We start from the raw sequence: 24,168 nt of genomic DNA on the forward strand, positions 1-24,168 counted from the left end.
CATATGTGAGGGTGTATGTGCATAGTATAGATGTATACAGTAAATACTGTATGTACGGTATATATTTTATATGTTTGCATTCATATACAAACTGTATATGGACAGACAGTGTGAGACTGGTTAGTGCTGACTCTTAGCCCAAGAGTTCTGGGTTTGAATTGAAGTGTTTGTATGGGTTTTTTCCAGGTATAACTGTTTTCTATTGCACATCCAATCCATGTTACATATTTACACATTCAGTGTCCTTATGTAAATCTAAATAAGTTACATACACTTAAATAAAACTACAATAAAAAAGGGGAAAGTATTAACACATTCATCCATAAATTTTCTGAAGTATCAAATTTAAGTGTCACACAGAGCAACAGGCCATTCCTGCAGTACAAATGCCAAAAACTGTGTTTTTTTTAATTATAAATGAGCATACATTTAATTAAAAAAATAATTTATTAAATAGTATATCAAACCAGCATTTGAGTTTATCTAAATACACTTACATACAATGCACATCATACAGTGTTTTGCCTTGGGGACAACTGTAGTTTGTCTTTGGAACTCAGACTCACAAATTCATGCATCCAAACCCCCTCCCTGTGTAGGTAAGTGAGTGACATAGCTTTTATTCACGCTCTCTCTCATTCTTAAATTTGCCATCTGTACTAAAGGACATCCCACTGTAAACACCAGTTTAAAGGCCATACACAATGCTTGCTGGATGTTGCACACCAACGCCAAACTTATAATTTACTTTTACCCAACATCTCCCTTTTGAAAGTCTAGCAACTTAGCTAGAAAACGTGACAACGTCTTTACGTTTGGCAATACATTATATTGTGTACTATATAAAATACAGTACAGAAAATAATTTGATCTGATTTTTTCACCACCATCTTTTGAAACAAATGCTTTATACAGTATGTGTATATGTGAGTGTGTGTGTTACTGTATACAAAATATTTCAGAAACCTATTATCTCATAATTTGTGCAAAGATATTATACTGAAACCTGAGTTGCAAGTTTAGGTCCTGAAGCACTTGCTTAAAAGAATTATGAGCACATTAAACAACTTGCTGTGAAAAGATGTTGCATTAAATAGGAGAAAATTAGCTCCGGCGTGACAAATCTTCCTCTGTCTTATTTTCTTGTATCATGACTGCCAGTTAAGCATAAAATTAGCCCAGATAAAAGAAATTACATCAGACCTTTCATTAAATGTGACACTCGACTTAATGCATGCATTTATAGGTCAGCTTGTTATTACAGCTATAGCTGCAGTTTATGCAAAGATAAATGTTACGCTAACTTGCCTAGCACAGTATGTTTAACTCAGTTTTAATGATGTAATAATGACAAGGATGGCTGGTTTGTCATATATAATATAGCCTCACCACTTTCAACACCTAACAGGACTGATGGAATGAATCAATGAGTGGACAGATGGAAGGGAAGGAGGACAGCATGCAGTGCTCATTAGATATTAATAATAATAGAAATGTACATACAAAACTATCAGAGTCCAAAGGTTTTTACTTACTAAGTACTTTTATTGCAATTATTAAATGATAAAATTGAAACAAATGCAATAGCTTTCCCTTTTGGAGTAAGTTAGGCTGACTAATTCAGGGATATAGACAAACACAGGTTACGCAGATTTCTTTAAGAAGAAATTACATTTCTTGTTATGCCCTGCTATAAGTTGATCACTGCTGCTTTACAAACAACTTTACACTTCATACCACATTTCTAAAATGAATGATGCCCTGATATTTAGGTCATATCTGCCAAGTTTCCAGAAATGTTCAATTTTAGGTTCAGCTATAAGTTTCTAGTCAATAATGTTAAATTAATCAAAGTCAGCAAAGCATGGAAGGTTGATAATGTTCTTACAGTTTTGCTCTCCAACTTATGTGTTTCTTTATTTCATATTTCAGGTTGACCTTCTTCTCAGTATTTTGCATCTACATGTATTTGGTGCTTTCTTTGGCTTGATGATGGCTTGGGCTCTTTCTTTGCCCGGAAAGAATAGAAGACATGAAAAAGAAAAACAATCCACAACAACAAGTTTATTCTCCATGTTAGGTAAAACAAAACTATTATTTCTATATTGGAATTTGTATAATAATTCATAATATTTTGCCAATATCCTCATTAATGGCATGTCAGCTTTGGAGAAATTGGAAAACTACTTTGCCCTTGACTCAGTTAGAGGTTCTTTAGTAAGACAGCCATTCTGTTGACTGTTTGAACAATAATGAGCATAGAGTATCCAGGCATCGTTGAACTTGCTTAATCCAGTTTTGGATTGTGAAGGCTGGAACATACCCTGGCAGGATTGGGTATAAGACAGGAATCTGTCTGGGTGATATCATCAGTCTATTACAAAGCATACTGATGCACACAAGCCCATACAAGTCTTTGTGATATTGGAGGAAGTTCCACACAGAAGCTCTGCAGAAACAATGACTGACTTTGAAACCAAGGCACTGGACCCTGACGGCTCTGCCTCTTCACCACAAAATATTTTTTTTTGTTTAATATGTACATGCTTACACTAGTGTTGAAACATTCTTGTCCTAAGGCCTAAGAGGATCCTCATAGAACATCTGTATTTGCAGCACTGTGGTTAAAAATATTTCCTCCATACTCAAAGCTTATTTGTTTTTGCCTCTAGTGACTCTTATATGTTACTTGGTATCATTATGAAACAAATTATTTAATACAAAAAATATACACCAGAAAAAGGAGAGAACGCTTCTGGCTTTTTTTCACACCAGAAGTAATGCCAGAGAATAACATATATCAAAGGAGCTTTGCTTATGATACAATAAAACACACACAACATACAAAATCCTAGCTGTTCTATTAGCTTTTACAATCTAACCTGATCTTGTTCTTCAGATGAGGTGGCTTCAGCACTTCCAAGGCCATGTTAAACGACGTACTCTTATTTCGTCTCCATATCTTTCTTAATCTCTAGCCTCCTTTCCTCTCTGTTACTGAACTTTTGGCCAACTCACATCTTGGCACTAGATGCAATGTTCCACTGACCCGGTGAAACCCTGTATTCACAATGGCGTTCACCTCCAAGTTGAGCCCTCAAAATAATTTTTGGAGCCAGTGTGACATTCTGTACCTACAGGGCCACAAAGAAGCAAGGACACCCTCTAGAGTTCCTTGATTTCCCTACACATGTGAACCTGGACTTACGTTTAAAACAGGGGTACCAGACTTAGATTCTGGAGAGCCAAAGTGGCTGTGGTTTTTTGTTCCAGCTGCTTTCTTAACTAGTAACCAATTACTGCTGCCTTAATTACGATTCCATTTTCCATCCATTGTCCAACCCGCTGAATCCAAACACAGGGTCACGGGGGTCTGCTGGAGACAATCCCAGCCAACACAGGGCACAAGGCAGGAAACAATCCTGGGCAGGGTGCCAACCCACCGCAGGACACACACAAACACACCAAGCACACACTAGTTCCAATTTAGTATCGCCAATCCACCTAACCTGCATGTCTTTGGACTGTGGGAGGAAACCGGAGCGCCCGGAGGAAACCCATGCAGACACAGGGAGAACCCGGGTCCCCAGGTCTCCCAACTGCGAGGCAGCAGCGCTACCCACTACGCCACCGTGCCGCCCTAATTACGATTGACTTGCTTAATTGTTTTTGTTTTACTTTGCAGCTAGATAATAAAGAGATAGAAAGCAAGCCAACAGATGACCAGCTAACACAAGGGGCTCAAACAATTCTCGAGGACCACCATTTTCACACCAACCAATTTGATACTTTGTTGTTAATGAAACCCGTTATTTAATTCCACAGCCTGTTAGTGTTCATATTGTGCCACATCAGTCATTTTCAAAGCTGATTTTATTTTTTCTGAGATTACCATCCCGATGTTTTATGGATTATTATTTCTTAGATCTTCACTTTTTCCTTTTCAGATATTTTATTGAGAAAGGTATGAAAGACACAGCTGCAAATGAGATCTAAGTTAGTCTGCTCATCTTTTAGTTTAGTTTGCACCATTTCATTGTTTTTTTGCTTGTTAAAGCAAACATGAAACAATTAAAATTGATTAAAATCAAAGGAAATTAGTATGTTCTATTAGCATTCATAAATGGTTAGTAATGAAAAAAATGGCTGAAATGAAAACCTGCAGCCACTGCAGCATTCCAGGAAGTGAGCTTGACATCCCTGCTTTAAGAGGTTAAGCCTTCAAGAAAGCTTCTGGGCTTCTTATTTCTAGGCTGCCTGTTTACTCTTTCTAGGGTGTCATTACCCCTCATTCCAATGCCAGATGCCTCTACTGACACCTACTGGCTAATTGAGTTTTAATTGACCTCTTGCCAGTTATCTGTGGCCATACTGATATTTAAACATAAGGACAGAACAGAACATTTAGCCCAGCAAAGCTCACCAATCCCATCCCCCTAACTTCTCCAAAACAACATGAAGTTGAGATTTGAAGGTCCCCAAATTCCTGCTCTTTGCCACACTACTTAGTAATTTATTCCGTGTGTCTATGGTTGTTTGTGTGAAGAATAACTTTCTAATGTTTATGAGAATTTTACTCTTAACTAGTTTCCAACTGTGTCCCCATGTTCTTCTTGATGTTATTTTAAAGTAACAGTTCTGTCATAACTGTAATCCATTCAATCATGTCACATATAAACTCTGCTTGCTTAACCTTAAAAGGTTCAACTCCTTGAATTTTTCCTTAAAACACACATCTCTCAGTGCCAGAATCAACCTATTTGCTCTTTTCTGGACTTTTTCTAGTGTTGCTATGTCTTTTTAAAAGCCTGTCTTCTGTCATTAAAAAGAAAACTCTCTGAGGTTGAACATACCTGCAATCCTCTAACATCTTTGGAGAATTCCATTCATATCCTCTTCCAGGTTAACACTCACTTTATCTTGTGCTAGGGATCTTAAATAATTTGCCATTTGTCATTTGTAAAACTTTGAGTGTTCACAGGCTCTCAGTGATTGTGGAATGGAAGAAGTTTGGAGCCACCAGGACTCTTCCTGGTCTTAGCTGCCTTGCCAAACTGAGTAACCAAGCAGGAAGGGCCTTGGTCAGTGAGGTGACAACAATGACCCAAAGCATACAACCATGTCAATGCTGGAGTGGCTTCAGGACAAGCTTCTGACTGTTTCTTGAGTGACCCAGTCAAAGCTTAGGCGTAAACTCATTGGAACATCTGTGGAGAGACCTGAAGATGACTGTTTACAGTCACATATATATTGAGTGTAGATTGGCAAAAAATGGCAAATTTATCCATTAAAAATGGAATCTACATCACAACAAAGTGTTGCAAACGAAGCAAATGGCTCTGAAAACTTTCATAATCCATATATATATATATATATATATATATATATATATACATACACTCATACATACACATAACCACACATACATAAATGCCATATAGCATGTGGTTTCAAAAGAGTCCTTGATCATTGTAATTATTGTCCCAAAATTATTCCTGCACAAGGGAGTTTAAAGATGCCCTTAAATGGTCTGGAATCCCATTCAGGACTTGCAAGCACTGTAGCAAATCATGACTGGATGCAATAAATGGATGGTTTTTGGGAGGTATAAACTTTTACTACACTACAAATTCAAACTTCTGTTTCCTTGAAGCAGTACCAATTGTCTAGAAATGTTCACAATTGACTATTTTCTTTTTAATGTAATTGAGACCAAAATGACTAAAATACTTAAATATGACCTTAATCCAGGTACCATTTTCTTGTGGATGTTTTGGCCAAGTTTCAACTCTGCTTTTCTTGAGAAGGAAAACGAGAAGATGTATGCTGTGTATAATACCTACTTTGGGATGGCTGTGAGTGCCGTCACAGCTTTTGCTGTATCAGTCATAACAAGCAGGAAAGGGCAACTGAATATGGTAAGAATAATATAATTATCTCACAAAATATATTTGTTTAGATAGATAGATAGATAGATAGATAGATAGATAGATAGATAGATAGATAGATAGATAGATAGATAGATAGATAGATAGATAGATAGATAGATAGATAGATAGATAGATAGATAGATAGATAGATAGATAGAGTGAATACATTTGACTTGAGCATTCATAGTTTTCATACTCTTTCTCTGTTGTTTAGCATTCATTTGCTCAGAGGTTGATGTGCTTCTTTTCTCTACCCTTGCGGACCGCTTCTTCTCTTTTTTAGTTGGCATCTTTTCGCATTAAAACTGATTAAGTCAGTGTTTGTGTTGCAATTAGTTAGTACGCTTTTTTTAATTTTTTCACTTAAGCTGGTACTGAAGTCTTCAATCTGCCTCAAGAATGATTTAAGATATGAAGAGGTAGGAGAAGTGATGGCGAAGGTGGTAGAGATGAGAATGGCACCCATGCGAATGCGCCACACGACTGCCCTGCTGGCCACTGCCGAGAGTTGATTCTACAATAAATTAAAAATAAAAAGAGGAATAACCTTGGAGGTCAATCATCACCCTGAAAGCGGATAGTAGACATCACGTAGTATACGTGTACCAAATTTCAAGTCAATAGGTCAAACGGTTTGCGAGCTACAGGTGATTTAAACTCCGGACAGACAAACAAGCAGCCATGGTAGTGTATTATATATAAAGATGTTTAGCCTGGTGCGGTACGGTGGCGCAGTGGTAGCGCTGCTGCCTCGCAGTTAGGAGACCCGGGTTCGCTTCCCGGGTCCTCCCTGCGTGGAGTTTGCATGTTCTCCCCGTGTCTGCGTGGGTTTCCTCCGGGCGCTCCGGTTTCCTCCCACAGTCCAAAGACATGCAGGTTAGGTGGATTGGCGATTCTAAATTGGCCTTAGTTTGTGTGTGTCCTGTGGTGGGTTGACACCCTGCCTGGGATTGGTTCCTGTGTTGGCTGGGATTGGCTCCAGCAGACCCCCGTGACCCTGTGTTTGGATTCAGCGGGTAGGAAAATGGATGGATGGATGTTTAGCCTTGTTAGCACTGCTGCCTCATCTGAGCTCCTAGTTAATTTTTCCATAGCATTTTGTTTTTGGGGGCAAGCTTGTTCTCCCTGTCACTGTGAATGTCTCATGTAAGACCTCTGATGTTCTCCAACATACAGAAGGCATCATATTATGTCACCCGTAGTCTGAAAACTGCTGGGTATAAAGGACTTTTTCTGAACGTGTGTAGGGAGGTCTGCTGGCACAATAGTTAGTGCCTATGTCTCACAGCTCAAGGGAGCCAACATTGATTGACAGCCTAGTCTTTACTGTGGTGGAGTTTATACAGTCTCCATATGCCACATATGTTTCCTCTGAGTTCTTTGCATTTTTCCAATATCTGTAAGATTTCCATGTTAAATTAATTAGTGATTCTAAATCAGATTTGCATCAGTCTGTGTGCTTTAAGGTTTCCTGGCATCCCATCCCAATGTTGACTTCCTATTAAATGTATTAACCAAAGTAGGCTCCATAAATATATGGATAGTGGTTTGCTTTTATTCTTCTCCTTCTGCTACCATTTTAAAAATTGAACTCTGTGAAAGCTGGCATATAATTTAGGGCAGAACCTTGTGAGAAAAATAAACCTTTCTGTAGGCTGTAAATCATACTTGCTGTTACACATGTTGTTCTTTTTTGTCACTTGGAGCTGCAGTAGCATTTGACCATTGGCATTTTACAATACCACGTACACTAGCAGAGGTGATGGAATCAATAATTAACTGGAGGAGTTAGTGCCATGAGTTATCAAAGTGAAGGAGTCAGTAAAAAAAAAAATCTTCAAAATTATCTTTATAATCTCACTTGTGTTAAAGAACTTCCATCCATCCATCCATTGTCTCCCGCTTATCCGAGGTCGGGTCGCGGGGGCAGCAGCTTGAGCAGAGATGCCCAGACTTCCCTCTCCCCGGCCACTTCTTCTAGCTCTTCCGGGAGAATCCCAAGGCGTTCCCAGGCCAGTCGAGAGACATAGTCCCTCCAACGTGTCCTGGGTCTTCCCTGGGGCCTCCTCCCGGTTGGACGTGCCCGGAACACCTCACCAGGGAGGCGTCCAGGAGGCATCCTGATCAGATGCCCGAGCCACCTCATCTGACTCCTCTCGATGCGGAGGAGCAGCGGCTCTACTCTGAGCCCCTCCCGGATGACTGAGCTTCTCACCCTACTAGGGGGCTCCGCCCCCTGCTCGCTTCGCTCGCCAACCCCTGGCATTGGGACATGACAAAGAGTGAGATGTATGAATTAGATATAGAATAGTGTGCAGCTTTGGATGATGCGCATAGAAATAACAAATAGAGTGTTTGGCATATATTAATGTTTTATTGGAATATTTCTTTGTATATAACATTAGTAGTAAAGATGGTGTCTTGTCCTTGAATGAGTCTTCCTTGGCATGGATCATTTATAATTTTAACTCTAACGTCAGATGAACGTCGAACACGTGAGAAGGCAACATTGCGTTGGAATGTAGGTGTGTTGTTTTTATCAGGACGTAAATGTAGAACAATATCTCTGTGAAATGGAGGCTCACCATCTTTACTTTGAAAGACAATTGCCACTTCATTAAAGACGGGCAGATTGTATCGTCTTGGATCTTGTTCTTTGTCCTTTATCAAGACCAAAGCAATTGTAGTTGCCGCTATACCTTCTGCATTTGCTTTTGTATTTGCCTCCTTTTCAACTTCATGTAGCATTTTTATAGACTTAGCTAATGGGTGATTGTTTATGACATGAGTGACGTTTCTCATTATAAGCTCTGTGCATTGTTTGTTTTCAGGAAGGTTCATGCGTTGATAGATTGCCTCATCTGGATCTAGGATGTAGATTTGTGCATATTTGCGTTGTTGATTTGTTTTAGGGTGCACTGTTCCAATGCGATGCAATATTTGTCCACATATGCGAAAGCAGTATGGGCCATTGCCTTTTGGTGGCCTGATATGTACTCCAGTAGATGCAAAAGCAAATGAACTATTGTAGGATCTAATGCAGTTCATAAAGTTTTTACTTTCAGGCACATCGTTAGTTAGAAGCTTCTTTAGACATTCAGGATATGAATGTAAAGGAGGCAGTCTACTCTGACCTTTTTGACAACAACGTGTAAATTCATTATTTGTATTGCCAGTTGTTTCTTCTGTGAAGTTAAGAGAATGACAATGATTGCAAATGACATTCATTAATCCCAAAGAATTTTCCTCAATAGTGGATTCCTTATTGAAGGCGTTTTCAGCCATTTGGCGTAAGCGTTTAACAGGTGTGTGGCGTTGATGTCCGCGACGGGCATGTTTTGCTTTTTGCGTTTGATTGCCTTTTTGTTGCATGTCCATTATTTGCGACGCGCAATTTTTTTATTTTTTTTTATTCGCCTCCGCTTTGCGCAAAGTCCGTTTCAGTCTACGCCGTGCATTGTTTGTATCGAGCCTTGTCCGTTTTTGTATGTCGGTCATTTGAGCTTGGTGCTTTTCACGTCTTGCTTTTTTTTTTTCTGTCAGTTCATTTGCGCATTGTTCACGTCTCCGTTCATTTATTCTGTCTCTTTTTTGTATGTCTGATACGCGAGCTCTTTCGGTTTGAAATCGTGCTTCTTTCGATGCAGCACTTTGACACGCGCGCTGAATGCGTCTACGTGCATTGTGTCGGTTCATTTGGGCACGTTCCCGTTATCCTTTCCGAATCGTTTTGTACCCGTGACCGTGTATTCATGACTTGTTTCTTTCTCAGCATGCGAAATATGGATAAGTAATAAGGAGGATCGCACTCACTGTTAATATGTATCCTTTTCTGCAGTTGAACGGTTAATAGTGCTTTACTGAAAGGACATCCACCTATGCTGACACCTATGCCGACACCTATGCTGCCTAGTGTGAAGGTGTCGACGTTCACTTTAGAATATGTGGCTTTGGGTGTCACTTCTTATGGATGTGTGGGGGGGATTGTTGTTGCGCGAGCATCTTCTTTCTTTTTGTGTTCCTGTGTCTTGTTTGAATCCACCTCTTTGTGTGTGTCCCGTCCCTTGCTTGTAGGGTCTGTGGGGTGGTTTTGTGTTCTTTTTTTTTTTGTCTTCCATGGGCTTGTTGAATCCCCCTCTTGGTGTGTGTCCCGTCCCGTCCCGTCCTGTGCCTGTAGGGTGGGGGGGGGGTGTGTGGTCGTGCCTTGCTGTTGTGCGCTCGTATGTTCTTTTTTTTTGGTGTGTCTAGTTTCGTGTGCAATGTGTTTCGTGCTTTCCCCGCGTTTGACTACTTTTTTATGTGCCTTTTCCTTTTTTCGGTGCGTGCTCACTCCTTGTTTCTGTAGTCTTGTCCGCCTCTCGCGGCCCCTCATCCGCCTTTGTCGCCCTCTTTTGTCCGCCTTTCTCCGACTCTCGCGGACTCTTTTTGCGCCTGCGCCTCTCGCGGACCCTCATCCGCCTCTCTCGCCCTCTTTTGTCCGCCTTTCTCGGCTCCTCAGCCGACTCTCGCGGATCTCTTTTTGCGCCTGCGCAGTACGTCTTTTTGCAGCTACGGTCCATGGCCGGATGTGCCTGCGTCCATCATCCGGTTTAGCATTCTCGGTTAGTAATATGGATCTTTAAGGGAAAGCCCAGACACCCTGCGGAGGAAACTCATTTCAGCCGCTTGTATTCGCGATCTCGTTCTTTCGGTCACTACCCATAGTTCATGACCATAGGTGAGGGTAGGAACATAGATCGACTGGTAAATTGAGAGCTTTGCCTTGCGGCTCAGCTCCTTTTTCACCATGACAGACCGATGCAGCGCCCGCATTACTGCGGATGCCGCACCGATCCGCCTGTCGATCTCACGCTCCATTCTTCCCTCACTCGTGAACAAGATCCCGAGATACTTGAACTCCTCCACTTGAGGCAGGATCCCGCTACCAACCTTGAGAGAGCACTCCACCCTTTTCCGGCTAAGGACCATGGTCTCGGATTTGGAGGTGCTGATTCTCATCCCAGCCGCTTCACATTCGGCTGCGAACCGATCCAGAGAGAGCTGAAGATCACGGCCTGATGAAGCAAACAGGACAACATCATCTGCAAAAAGCAGTGACCCAATCCTGAGCCCACCAAACCGGACCCCCTCAACGCTCTGGCTGCGCCTAGAAATTCTGTCCATAAAAGTTATGAACAGAATCGGTGACAAAGGGCAGCCCTGGCGGAGTCCAACTCTCACTGGAAACGGGTTCGACTTACTGCCGACAATGTGGACCAAGCTCTGGCACCGATCGTACAGGGACCGAACAGCCCTTATCAGGGGGGCCGGTACCCCATACTCTCGGAGTACCCCCCACAGGATTCCCCGAGGGACACGGTCGAATGCCTTTTCCAAGTCCACAAAACACATGTAGACTGGTTGGACAAACTCCCATGCACCCTCCAGGACCCTGCTAAGGGTATAGAGCTGGTCCACTGTTCCGCGACCAGGACGAAAACCACACTGTTCCTCCTGAATCCGAGGCTCGACTATCCGACGGACCCTCCTCTCCAGGACCCCTGAATAGACTTTTCCAGGGAGGCTGAGGAGTGTGATCCCTCTGTAGTTGGAACACACCCTCCGGTCCCCCTTCTTAAAGAGGGGGACCACCACCCCAGTCTGCCAATCCAGAGGCACTGTCCCTGATGTCCATGCGATGTTGCAGAGGCGTGTCAACCAAGACAGTCCTACAACATCCAGAGCCTTGAGGAATTCCGGGCGTATCTCATCCACCCCCGGGGCCCTGCCACCAAGGAGTTTTTTGACCACCTCGGTGACCTCAGTCCCAGAGATGGGGGAGCCCACCTCTGAGTCCCCAGGCTCTGCTTCCTCATTGGAAGGCATGTTAATGGGATTGAGGAGGTCTTCGAAGTACTCCCCCCACCGACCCACAACGTCCCGAGTCGAGGTCAGCAGCGCACCATCCCCACCATATACAGTGTTGACACTGCACTGCTTCCCCTTCCTGAGACGCCAGATGGTGGACCAGAATCTCCTCGAAGCCGTCCGAAAGTCGTTCTCCATGGCCTCCCCAAACTCCTCCCACGCCCGAGTTTTTGCCTCAGCAACCACCAAAGCCGCATTCCGCTTGGCCTGCCGGTACCTATCAGCTGCCTCCAGGGTCCCACAGGACAAAAGGGTCCTGTAGGACTCCTTCTTCAGCTTGACGGCATCCTTCACCACCGGTGTCCACCAACGGGTTCGGGGATTGCCGCCACGACAGGCACCGACCACCTTACGGCCACAGCTCCGGTCAGCCGCCTCAACAATAGAGGCACAGAACATGGCCCATTCGGACTCAATGTCCCCCACCTCCCTCAGGACATGGTCGAAGTTCTGCCGGAGGTGGGAGTTGAAGCTACTTCTGACAGGGGGCTCTGCCAGACGTTCCCAGCAGACCCTCACAACACGTTTGGGCCTACCACGCCTGACGGGCATCCTCCCCCACCATCGAAGCCAACTCACCACCAGGTGATGATCAGTTGACAGCTCCGCCCCTCTCTTCACCCGAGTGTCCAAGACATGTGGCCGCAAGTCCGACGACACGACCACAAAGTCAATCATCGAACTGAGGCCTAGGGTGTCCTGGTGCCAAGTGCACATATGAACACCCCTATGCTTGAACATGGTGTTCGTTATGGACAATCCATGACGAGCACAGAAGTCCAATAACAAAACACCGCTCGGGTTCAGATCGGGGGGGCCATTCCTCCGAATCACGCCCTGCCAGGTCTCACTGTCATTGCCCATTAAAGTTAAAGAACTTTAATCCATGATTGCCATAATGTTCAGTTTTATGTGATGTTTTCAATTTAATTAGGTATGGAGGAATATTTTGGATAAAATAAATACATGAATAAATGTATTGTGAAATGTGACAATAAATAAATAAAACACAATATATATGAACAATCAAATATGTTTTTGTAGCTTATTTCTATTTGTATTTATGTAATTATTTCCTTATTTGTTTTTTCAGTGACACCACATGCAACATGAAATATGCAATGAAATGAAAGCTGTCATTTTCACCTATTAGAGTTGAGGGGGTGGGCTCTAGTGAGTACTGTGTTTTGATTGGTGAATCTTCAGTGAGGTGTATGTCCTACATTGTGACTGTGCATATCTGTGGCAGATATGATTGCAAGAAAAAGATGCCCAGAGTTATTGCTACTTCAATTCAAAATGCTCTGAATTCATCACCAGGAGTCTGCAGTGCGTACTGTGTGTGTACTGTAAATGTGGCTTTGATGGCACAACAATTCACAAATCAATACACAGTACTCATAACTTTATATCATTGTGTATTTCATGCCACTGAAAAAATGAAGAAATAATGATATATATATACGTAAAGACATAAGCAACAAAAACATACAGTATTTCACAAAACATTTAATTGTGTATTTTAACCTATCATTGTGTTTTTATTTACTTATTGTCACATTTCACAATGCATTTATTTATTTGATCATTTTTTTTATTTATAATTTTGTCTGAAATATTCCTCCATACTTAAGTTTATGATCGAAAATACAAACACAGAGTTTAATGGATATTCTTTGGAGTTTTCTCTTTATTGCAGCCATACTATCTCATCATAAAGGTACCAACTCTAAATTCCTGCTTTTCCCTTTTCTTTCTTTCCGGTTTTTCCCCCATAACCATTTATAATACAGAAAACATCTTTTGTCAAAGTAAAGGTAGCTACAGCCCTTAAAACACAGATTCTTCAAAATTCATAAAGAACACAGAAATACTATCAACTTACAAATTTGTGATTATATAGTAGAATACATTTACGCTTAATCTGACAAATACATTCATGTATTTCATCATGAAAAATAAAACCTCAAGTATAAATCAAAATATTCAAATGTCCAGTGAACTGTCATAATTTAATGTATTTTGTGTGGTGACCACTGTCTGTTGTAGTCAGTGCAAGAGGCAGCTGGTTTAAGAAGCTTTAGCAATAAAAAAGTTAATCATTCGGCAAATTAAAAGTGATCTTGAGATTACAAAGAATTTTACGTGCTAGTGTATTAGATAGATAGATAGATAGATAGATAGATAGATAGATAGATAGATAGATAGATAGATAGATAGATAGATAGATAGATAGATAGATAGATAGATAGATAGATAGATAGATAGATAGATAGATAGATAGATATTTTATTAATCCCAAGGGGAAATTCACATTTCCACATAAAAGAAAATGGTAGGAGTGGACAGTGAAATAAATAAAATAGATAAAAAGGTAGAAAGATAAAGTCGTACACGGAGCTGCTGGAAAGGCTGCGACTCGCGGCGGCGTCTGAGTCATATACAATGACTTTGACAATGGTTTTAGAGGAACATACAATATGTAAATTAATGATTGACTTCAAGATGGAATTTACGTTGCCTGTCTATTAGATGGAAGTCACACACTCTTTCCTTTTTCTCTCTGGCCCTCCCAGACCTTTTTGACTAACCCTCTGGCTTTACTTCCTCCTGCCAGCTCAGTCCTTGCCTGACTTCACAACCCGAGTAATGACTAGAAGATGCTTTTTAAGGCCGTTTGTGGGTTAAAATTCTCCAATCACGTCTACTGTCTCAAACTCCTGAGGGCTTTCTAATAACAGTCTCCCTACTTACCCCAAGATTTTCCTGGAGTCTTAAACTCCAGAAAACACTTAATGGGCAAAGAAACCCTCAGACAGCCTGGACACCATACTATGTAGTGTGTGGCACATACTGCGTACTCTTAAAGGTATTCCTGTTAGCACCTATCTGACTAGGGAACCTTCTATTAAATTATTGCATGGCCCCTATTCCCTTGCTGCTTCTTCTGTGCCACTGGAGCAATCACTTCTGAGACACTCCCTATTAGTATAAACTCTGCTGCTCCAGAAGTGATAGCTCCATAGGCACAGAAAATTATCTTGTTGTTATTTCATCTCTGATAGGAGTGTGCTGTAGAATGTGGGACCCAATATATATTTAAAATGCATTAAATAAAAAATATTATAATTGATTAAGAAAATGCAAGACATCTTTTACATTACAGTACATCTTATCCACCTGAGGAGTTATGTAATGTAAATACAAAGAGATTTGTTCATGTTAACTCATTAGAGCAAGATTCTGGTAATTAGTATTCAGTTAATGTTTATGAGATACTATTTTTTATGTGGTGCGACTCTTTCTCATTTTTCCTTTGACATAAGCAGAGATGTTTTGCATTTTAAAAAACAGTGTACTTGACATGTCTACAATGATATTGCCTCATGTACAACAAAAATGGAATTACCACCCATGGGAACGAGTGGCAACTTGTTACATCATCTATTGATGGCTCCAAGAAGGATGCAGCTGTTTTGCTTAGAGTTCCCCCTAGCAGGATCACACAGCCCAAGAAATAGGCAATGGCCATTGACAGTCATGTTTATTAGTAAGGGTGAATATCTGGTTGTGACTTGCATTACTTTCTCACTTTTTTGAATATTTGTGCCAAAATTAGTTGTATGTTTCTGTCCTTCAGTGTGAGTCTGTACCCTCACTTGGTCATCTTAGTTCTTTCCACCTTTATTTCATGTTTCACTTTCATCCTTTATTATACTAATCGCATTGTGCCCTGTATTATGATACACCTTAGAAAAGAGGATGTGCAGAACCACAGGTAAAGTGTGTGTTTCACTAGATAGAGTGCCTCCATTATTTACCAGTCATTGTATAAGCACTCAATATAGTAACATGTTAAATATGTCAAAGAAAATCATATCAAATGTCATGGCAGATTTTATTAATTTATTTTTTTTGTAAAAACTTTTGTTTTATAATTTCATTCTCACATGTATGCAAGTATTTCATTAAGAACTTTAGAACATATAACAACAAAATGAATTAGACAAACAAGAGGAGACCATTCAGTCCATCAGGCTCATTTGTTTAGCTAATGGCTAAGTGGTCTCAATTTCTCATCCAGATGCTTCTTAAAGGTTGTCACTTTTCTGCTTCAACTCCATGTCTCGGCAGTTACTTTCAGAATCCCAACACTCTTTACATGAAGAAGAGCTTCATGGCTTCAGTCTTAAATGCACTTCCCCTTAATTTCCACTGATGTCCTAAAGTTCAAGATTCACAGTTAAGTTGATAGAATTTGTCTGGATCGACTTTATCAGTGCCTTAGAGGACTTCGACGTCTGGATTAGGTCCACACACAGTCTCTTCTGCTCAAGACTAAACAGGTTTAATTCTCTGAGGCTGTCAGAGTAGAACAAGTCCCGAGATACTCCTGGTTGCTCTCCTCTGCACAGCTTCCAGTACTGCTTTGTAGTGTGTTGACCAGAACTACACGCAGTACTTTAGGTGTGGTCTTACTAATGTAGCCCAAACATAATGTCCTTTGATTTATATTCAACGATATAATCTAAATTTTATTTGCCTTTTAAACTTATTTCTTTGTATTGCTTAGAGGATGAAAATGTTGTGTTAAAATAAACCCATAAATCCTTTTCAACAGTTGCTTCTTGCAAGACAGTGTCTCTCATCTGGTATTTATAATTGACGTTCCTTTTGTCCACATTGTAAGACACTTGCGGGCACTGTTGCCCCATTAAACCCAACAGACAAATGCTTGGCACAGGGTAAAACCACCAAGAAGATCTTTAATGATTTTTTCTTCTTGAAACAGTGCCCAAAAGCACCTCTGCCACCATATACAGGCAAAACACCAATAATCAGCACACAAATCTCTCCTCCACTCCTACCACCAAGCTCTGTCCTACTCCCACCAAACTCTGGCTCACTTGATGAGTCTCCACCAGTCCTTTAAATAGTCTTCCGGGCACGTAACTCGTCTGCACTTCCGGGTCAGATGGAGACTTGTGGATTTCTTCAGGTGGTTCCATCCCTGTGACTTGGGAGTACTTCCAGGCTATACGGAAAGTACAGATTCTTGAGCCTCCCTGCAGCGTTTCCTCGCAGCACCCACGGCACCCAGCAGGGCTGTGAAGTCGAACTCCAAATCCCATGGTGCCCTGCGGGAATCTGAGGTGTCGCTATGCTGCAGGGGCATCTCCATCTGGCATTCTGGGGGAGGCAGTGTCCCTCTGTAACTGCTTTCCCCCATCTTTCTCCGTTCTGGGCATCCCGGCTGGGTTGAGCAACTGGCCGTCCGCCACAACATGTAGTACTTTGCAGTTTTCTACATTTAACTGCATTTTCCAAGTGTTTGCCCAGTTCTGAAGCTTCTTGAATTATTTTTGCTGCCTCTTCAGTATCTGCTCTTCATTCATTTTAGTATCATTTGTGAATTTCACAAGTTTACTAACTATACCAAATGCTTTGTCATTAATATTAATCAGAAAAAGTGACAAACCCAGGATAGACCTCTGAGGAACTCTACTGATGACCTCACTCTACATGGAGTTTCTTAGTAAATTTTCTAAAAATAAATTTCTAGTTGCCTTGCCAGAGAAGAAAAATAAGTTGATTAATACAAAAAGATTTAATGTATATTAAGGCCTAAAACCAAGTACCAAGTAAATGTTAGCATGGAACACTTGATTTTCAGTTTATCCTGTTGATTGGCACCCTTACCACCAGTCCACATCATCTCAACCAATTCAGTTTGGAGGAGCAGAAACTAAACCACTCTGCTGAGTTTATTGTAGACCCCAGTGTCCTGAATACAAAATACATTTTACGTGCTTATACTTGTGATTATTTTCTTTTAGTCACTACCTGGGTAACAAATATGATGAAGACTGAGATGGAGACTGAGGGGTGAATTTAAAATTTCATCTGACGCCTTAAACTCCTGCCTCACCATCCCAGTCTAATACAGCATTCATTTAAATGACACCGTAGCATCAAGGCGTTGGTCCATTTCATGTTGTGTTATATAGTCAATTCTACACGTGTAATTTCATCAGTTTTGGGGTTTTTACATGTGAGGATTTACGTGACGATTCAATATCAATTTCATATTTTAAAACAACTTAGAAAATGAACGCATGGTGTAACATTCTGGTGTGTTTGGCAACTAAATAAAATAATATGAAAATTGGAGTATTTCACATTTTTTATTTAATTCATCCAAGAGTCAGTTATCACATTTTTTGTTTATTACTTGTAAATATTTATGTAACAGTGAGTTACATTCAAATATAACTGCAATAATAGAATGCAATGACATGTGTTTGTAGACTGCATTAAATACAAGCTTTTTACAAATATAGCACTTTACAATGGAGTTAAAAAATGTAGCCTAAATAGACTTGTTTGGCTCAATAGCTTTTATAGTAACAGGTCTATCTTTACCCCATAAAGTCCAATGAACCTCTGAGGGATGTATTGTTCAGCTTAAAATACTCTATAAAAGTGGAGGGCATTCCCACATTAGTGACATAATGGTGGCCCCGGGTCTCTTGGGGCTCCAATGTATTCAAATTGAAATACACAATACTTAAATACCAAATAATAATAATAATAATAATAATAATTCTTTACATGTATATAGTGCTTTTCTCACTACTCAAAGCACTTTTCATATTGAGTGAGGACCCACTTCAGCCGCCATTAATGTGTAGCATCCACCTGGATGATGTGACGGCAGCCACTTTTGCACCAGTAGGCTCACCACACATGAGCTGTTAGGTGGTGAAGTGGTTTAGAGAGTTTGACAAGTAGAGATATAATGGGATGATTAGGGGAGCAAAATTACAGCAATGGTGATGGACAGGTTGACAGATGAGATTATACAGGATTCCCTGTGGACTATGATGTTTGCTGATGACATTGTGATCTGTAGTGATAGTAGGGAGCAGGTTGAGGAGACCCTGGAGAGGTGGAGATATGCTCTAGAGAGGAGAGGAATGAAGGTCAGTAGGAACAAGACAGAATACATGTGTGTAAATGAGAGGGAGGTCAGTGGAATGGTGAGGGTGCAGGGAGTAGAGTTGGCGAAGGTTGATGAGTTTAAATACTTGGGATCAACAGTACAGAATAATGGGGATTGTGGAAGAGAGGTGAAAAAGAGAGTGCAGGCAGGGTGGAATGGGTGGAGAAGAGTTTCAGGAGTAATTTGTGACAGACGGGTATCAGCAAGAGTGAAAGGGAAGGTCTACAGTACGGTAGTGAGACCAGCTATGTTATATGGGTTGAAGACGGTGGCACTGACTATAAAAACAGGAGACAGAGGCTGAAGGTGGCAGAGTTAAATATGCTAAGATTTGCATTGGGTGTGATGAGGATGGATAGGATTAGAAATGAGTACATTAGAGGGTCAGCTTCAGTTGGACAGTTGGGAGACAAAGTCAGAGAGGCGATATTGTGTTGGTTTGGACATGTGCAGAAGAGAGATGCTGGGTATATTGGGAGAAGGATGCTAAGAATAGAGCTGCCAGGGAAAAGGAAAAAAGGAAGGCCTAACAGAAGGTTTATGGATGTGGTGAGAAAGGACATGCAGGTGATGAGTGTAACAGAACAGATGCAGAGGACAGAAAGATATGGAACAAGATGATCCGTTGTGGCAACCCCTAATGGGAGCAGCCGAAAGAAGAAGAAGAAGAAGAAGGGGGGCAGAATGACTAGGCTATGGAGGACAGTTTAACCTGGACATCAATGTACACCCTGCTCTTTACAAAGGTTGCACAGGGATCTTTTATGACCACAGAGAGTCAGGACCTCGATTTTATGTCTCATCTGAAGGACGATAAAATAAACATAGCAAATTTTAAAAAATTACCTTAAAAGAAAAAAACATATGGAAAATAATAATTAAGAAATTGACAAATATTTACTGCGGTGGGTTGGCACCCTGCCCTGGATTGGTTCCTGCCTTGTGCCCTGTGTTGGCTGGGATTGGCTCCAGCAGACCCCCGTGACCATGTGTTCAGATTCAGCGGGTTGGAAAATGGATGGATGGACAAATATTTAAAAAAAACAATAAGATGGAAAATAAATATAAGCCAAGGGAGAAACCCTGCCTGTAGCATAATGCTTTCAAAGTGTCTATATAAAATAAATGTTAAGCTCTGTGGAGTGGTGTATTTGTTTTCATAATTTAAAAGTAGGGACTTTTGCTCACTGATAATTTACAGTAAAGTCCTATCCTAGAGTTTCCCTATTGAGTGGCCAGGAAAGTTCTGTGTTTTACGTTGCACATCTTAGAAGCAAGCGCAGTTCTTTTAAATTCTTCCTCTTCAGATAACCTAAATGATTTTTACTCCTAAAACATTTACCAGTTCTGCATTTTTCTACATTGGTCAGATTTATGTGATTTTAAGCATATTTGTTTTGGGTTTATTTCCATCTAGGGCTCCATTTTTAAACCTGATGATTCCAATCTAGGGCCATAGGGGTCTGAGAATGTCCAAGAGGTTTTTGTCTCAGTGTAGAGCCAACCCTGGGATGGGTGTCCATTCATCAAGGGCACTGTCATGTACAGTAAACGTACCTCTCATTGTTAGAGCTGCCAGTTAACCCTAATAAACCCCATGTCCTTTAAAGACAGTAATTCAAACAGAGAGCTCACTCCTCTTATGAGGCTTTCTTTTATTCTAAACCAGGTCTGAAATAGTCGCACCAGAAAGAGCATACACTATTTGGCAAAATGTTTCTGAACACCTGACCATCACATCTCTAATAGCTATTTGGACATCCCATTCCAAAACCATGGTTATTAATGTGGAATTTGCTTTCCTTTTGAGGTTCTAACAGTCTCCACTATTCTGTAAAGACTTTTGACAAGATTTTGAGAACATAGGAACATAATAAATCTGACAAATGAGAGGAGACCATTTGTTTAGCTAATAGCTAAACTGTCCCATTATTTCATCCAGATTCTTCTTAACGGTTTTCAAGTTTTCTGTTTCAAATACATGTCTTGGTAGTTTGTTCCAGAATCCCTTTGCATAAAGAAGTGCTTCCTGGCTTCAGTTTTACATGCACTTCCTCTTAATTTCCACTGACGTCCTTGAGTACGTGAGTCACTCTTTAGGTGTAAGATTGTTGCTGGATCTACTTTATCGATGTCTTTGAGGATTTTAGGTCCCCACGGTGTCTCCTCTGCTTGAGACTAAACAGGTTTAATTATCTGAGTCTGTCAGAGTATGACATGGCCTTAAGTCTTGGGATGCGCTTGGTTACTGTCCTCTGCACACCTTCAAGTGCTGCTATGTCTTTCTGGTACTGTTGTGCCCAGAACTGCACACAACACTCCAGATGTGGTCTTGCGAGTGCATTATATAATTTGACCATAATGCCCCTTGACTTGAAGTCCACAGTTTTTACAATATCACCTAACATTCTATTTGCCTTTTTAATTGCTCCTGTGCATTGCTTAGTCGGTGAAAATGTTGCATCAACATAAATCCCTAAATCCTTTTCAGAAATTGCATCTTGTATGACAGTGTCTCCCATCTTGTATTTATAATTGATGTTCCATTTGTCTATGTAGCACTTTGCACTTCTCTACATTAAACTGCATTTTCCAGGTGTTTGCCCAGTTCTGAAGGTTGTCCAGGTCATTTTGAATTCTTTTTGCTGCCTCCTCAGTGTCTGCCATCTCTCCGATTTTAGTGTCATCTGTGAATTTAACAAGTTTACTAACTATACCAGAATCAATGTCATTAATATAAATCAGAAAAAGCGATGGTCCAAGAACAGACCCCTGAGATACTCCACTGATGACTTTGCTCCTTGTGGAGCATTCTCCTCTTATCTGTGCTATTTGTCTCTTACTGGTAAACCAATTAGAGATCTAGGTTTGTAAGTTACCACTGATGCCTACAGCTTCTAGTTTCAGAATTAATGTTTGGTGTGGGACTGTATCAAATGATTTTTGAAAGTCTATGTAAATTATGTCATCATTTTTATGTTTGTCAACTATTCCGGTTTGCTCCTTGAAAAAAATATAAAAGATTGGTTTGGAAGGACCTTCCTCTCATAAACCAATGCTGCCTGCTATTTAGAATATTATTTTCATTTAGGAAATTTTCCAATTTATTTCTTATTATAGTTTCCATAATTTTGCATGACACAGAAGGGAGTGTAATGTGTCTGTAATTACTGGAACCCATTTTGTCTCCTCTCTTGAAGACAGGGGTCACATTTGTTACTTTCCGGTCCTCAGGTACTTCTCCTTTCTGAAGTGACTGCTGAAATATGCTTAATAAGGGTTTATAGATGACATCTTTCATTTATTTCAATACAATTGGTAAGATCCCATCAGGTCTAGGGGTTTTATTAGTGTTTAATGTATTGATGGCTTGAATCACGCCTTAACTCTTTTATTTTAAAATCTATGAACTCAGAGTTTGTTTTCACTTCTGCATGAGACATTTCACTTGTTTCTTCCTTTATCTTTAGCCATCTTTATTTTAGTTTCTCTTTTGATGTTTTGAATGCTTTTTTGATCTCTTGCTTTAGTTTCCAATATTCCTCTATGTCAGAATTACCTGCCTTTTTTTTTACATTTTCTTGTACAGTGATCTTTTCAGTTTTACCTTTTTAACAATACTCTTATTTATCCATTTTTGGCCAATTGTTTAGTTGTTTTGTTGTATTGCTTTTCAGAATAAAATTATTTTGAGCCTGGATCAGAAGCTTTCTGAAGTGACACTAAATGTCATTTATAGTTGCTGAATTTTTTGCTTTCCCATTTGATGTTTTGTAGATACTTCCGCATCCCCCATAAAGTCTGCTTTCATCAAGTCTTTGTTTTGATGTAAATTTGTGTGTTTTCGAAGATTACCTCAAATTTTACCATGTTTTGGTCACTGTTGCTTAAAATATGAGTAACTTCTGTTCTTGTTACTCTGTCTTTATTGTTTGAAAAGAAGAGATCTAGACAGGCATCACCACACGTTGGGCTTGAGACAAACTGGGTGAAAAAACAGTCATTTGCCTTCTGCACCACTTCAGTTTCTTCTTTTGTTTCCTTAATAGGGGCTTCCCAATCAGTGTTTGGAAAGTTAAAATCACCCATGACCACAACGTTCTCTTTGTTGCACATGTGGCTTATTTGATTAAATAATACAGTATGTTATTAAATAACATATCAGAATTTGGCAGCTTGTAGCAAACTCTAATAACCAGATCTCTGCCTTTCTTCCTTACTAGCTTAATGCACGGCGATTCTGATGTGTTTCTTTCTTCCTCCTTGAAGATGTAATCCTGAATATTATTTTTTACATATAGCACCACAACCCCTCCTTTCCTTCCTTGTCTGTCTCTCTTGAAGCATGTGCAGCCACTACTATTAAATTCCTCTTCGTCACTCTCATTTAGTCATGACTCAGTAATTCCTCCAATATCATAGTCCAAAGTCAATATTTGCCTCTAGTTCATGCATTTTATTTCTAACGCTTCTTGCATTAAGGATGCATTTGTGGCAGAGTGGTGGCTCTGAGGCTAGGGATCTGCACTGGCAATCGGAAGGTTGCCGGTTTGAATCCCATAAATGCCAATAGGGACTCTGCTCTGTTGGGCCCTTGAGCAAGGCCCTTAACCTGCAATTGCTGAGCACTTTGAGTAGTAAGAAAAGCGCTATATACATGCAAAGAATTATTATTAAGGAGTAAACATTTTAAACAAGGAAAGTTGATTTTTGTATGAGTGTGATTTTGAAGAATGTTTGTGGGAATTTGTGCACATTTGGACAAAACAGCATTTGTAAGGTGAGGTATTGGTGTTGGACAAGAAGGCCTGGCTAGTAATCTGCGTTCCAGTTATCCCAAAGGTGTTCAGTAGGGCTGCGGTGGGCTGGTGCCCTGCCCGGGGTTTGTTCCTGCCTAGCGCCCTGTGCTGGCTGGGATTGGCTCCTGTAGACCCCTGTGACCCTGTGTTAGGATATAGCGGGTTGGACAATGACTGACTGACTGTTCAATAGGGTTTAAGTCAGGTCAGGACTCCATGTAGGCCATTCGAGTTCCTCGGTATCTGTATTGACTTGACTTTGTGTACAGGGGACAGTCATACTTGAACAGAAAGGGCCTTCCCCCAACCATTGCCACACAGTTGGGAGTGCACACTATCTTTGTATGCTGTAGCATTAACAGCATCCTTCACTGGAATCAAGGAGCCTAGCCCAATCCCAGAGAAATAGCCCCAGACCTTTATACATCCTCCAACAAACTTGACAGTAGATGCTGTTCATTCAAGACATTAGCATTCTTCTGGCCGCTGCCAAAATCCAGATTTGTCCATTAGACTGCTAGATATTGAA

The 24,168-nt window shown here is 40.6% G+C and overlaps 1 protein-coding gene across 1 annotated transcript in view; it reads left to right on the forward strand.

The window, feature by feature from the left end:
- The window catches only part of rhd (Rh blood group, D antigen), a 64,347-nt gene that overhangs the window by 15,368 nt on the left and 24,811 nt on the right, over positions 1–24,168 (forward strand). The window contains exons 4-5 of the mRNA XM_028819889.2: positions 1,933–2,080; positions 5,752–5,918. Coding sequence (XP_028675722.1) covers positions 1,933–2,080; positions 5,752–5,918 — 315 coding nt within the window. The remainder of the gene's footprint in view (positions 1–1,932; positions 2,081–5,751; positions 5,919–24,168) is intronic.

The sequence above is a fragment of the Erpetoichthys calabaricus genome, chromosome 14 (assembly GCF_900747795.2).
Source record: "Erpetoichthys calabaricus chromosome 14, fErpCal1.3, whole genome shotgun sequence".
NCBI classification, from domain to species: domain Eukaryota; kingdom Metazoa; phylum Chordata; class Cladistia; order Polypteriformes; family Polypteridae; genus Erpetoichthys; species Erpetoichthys calabaricus.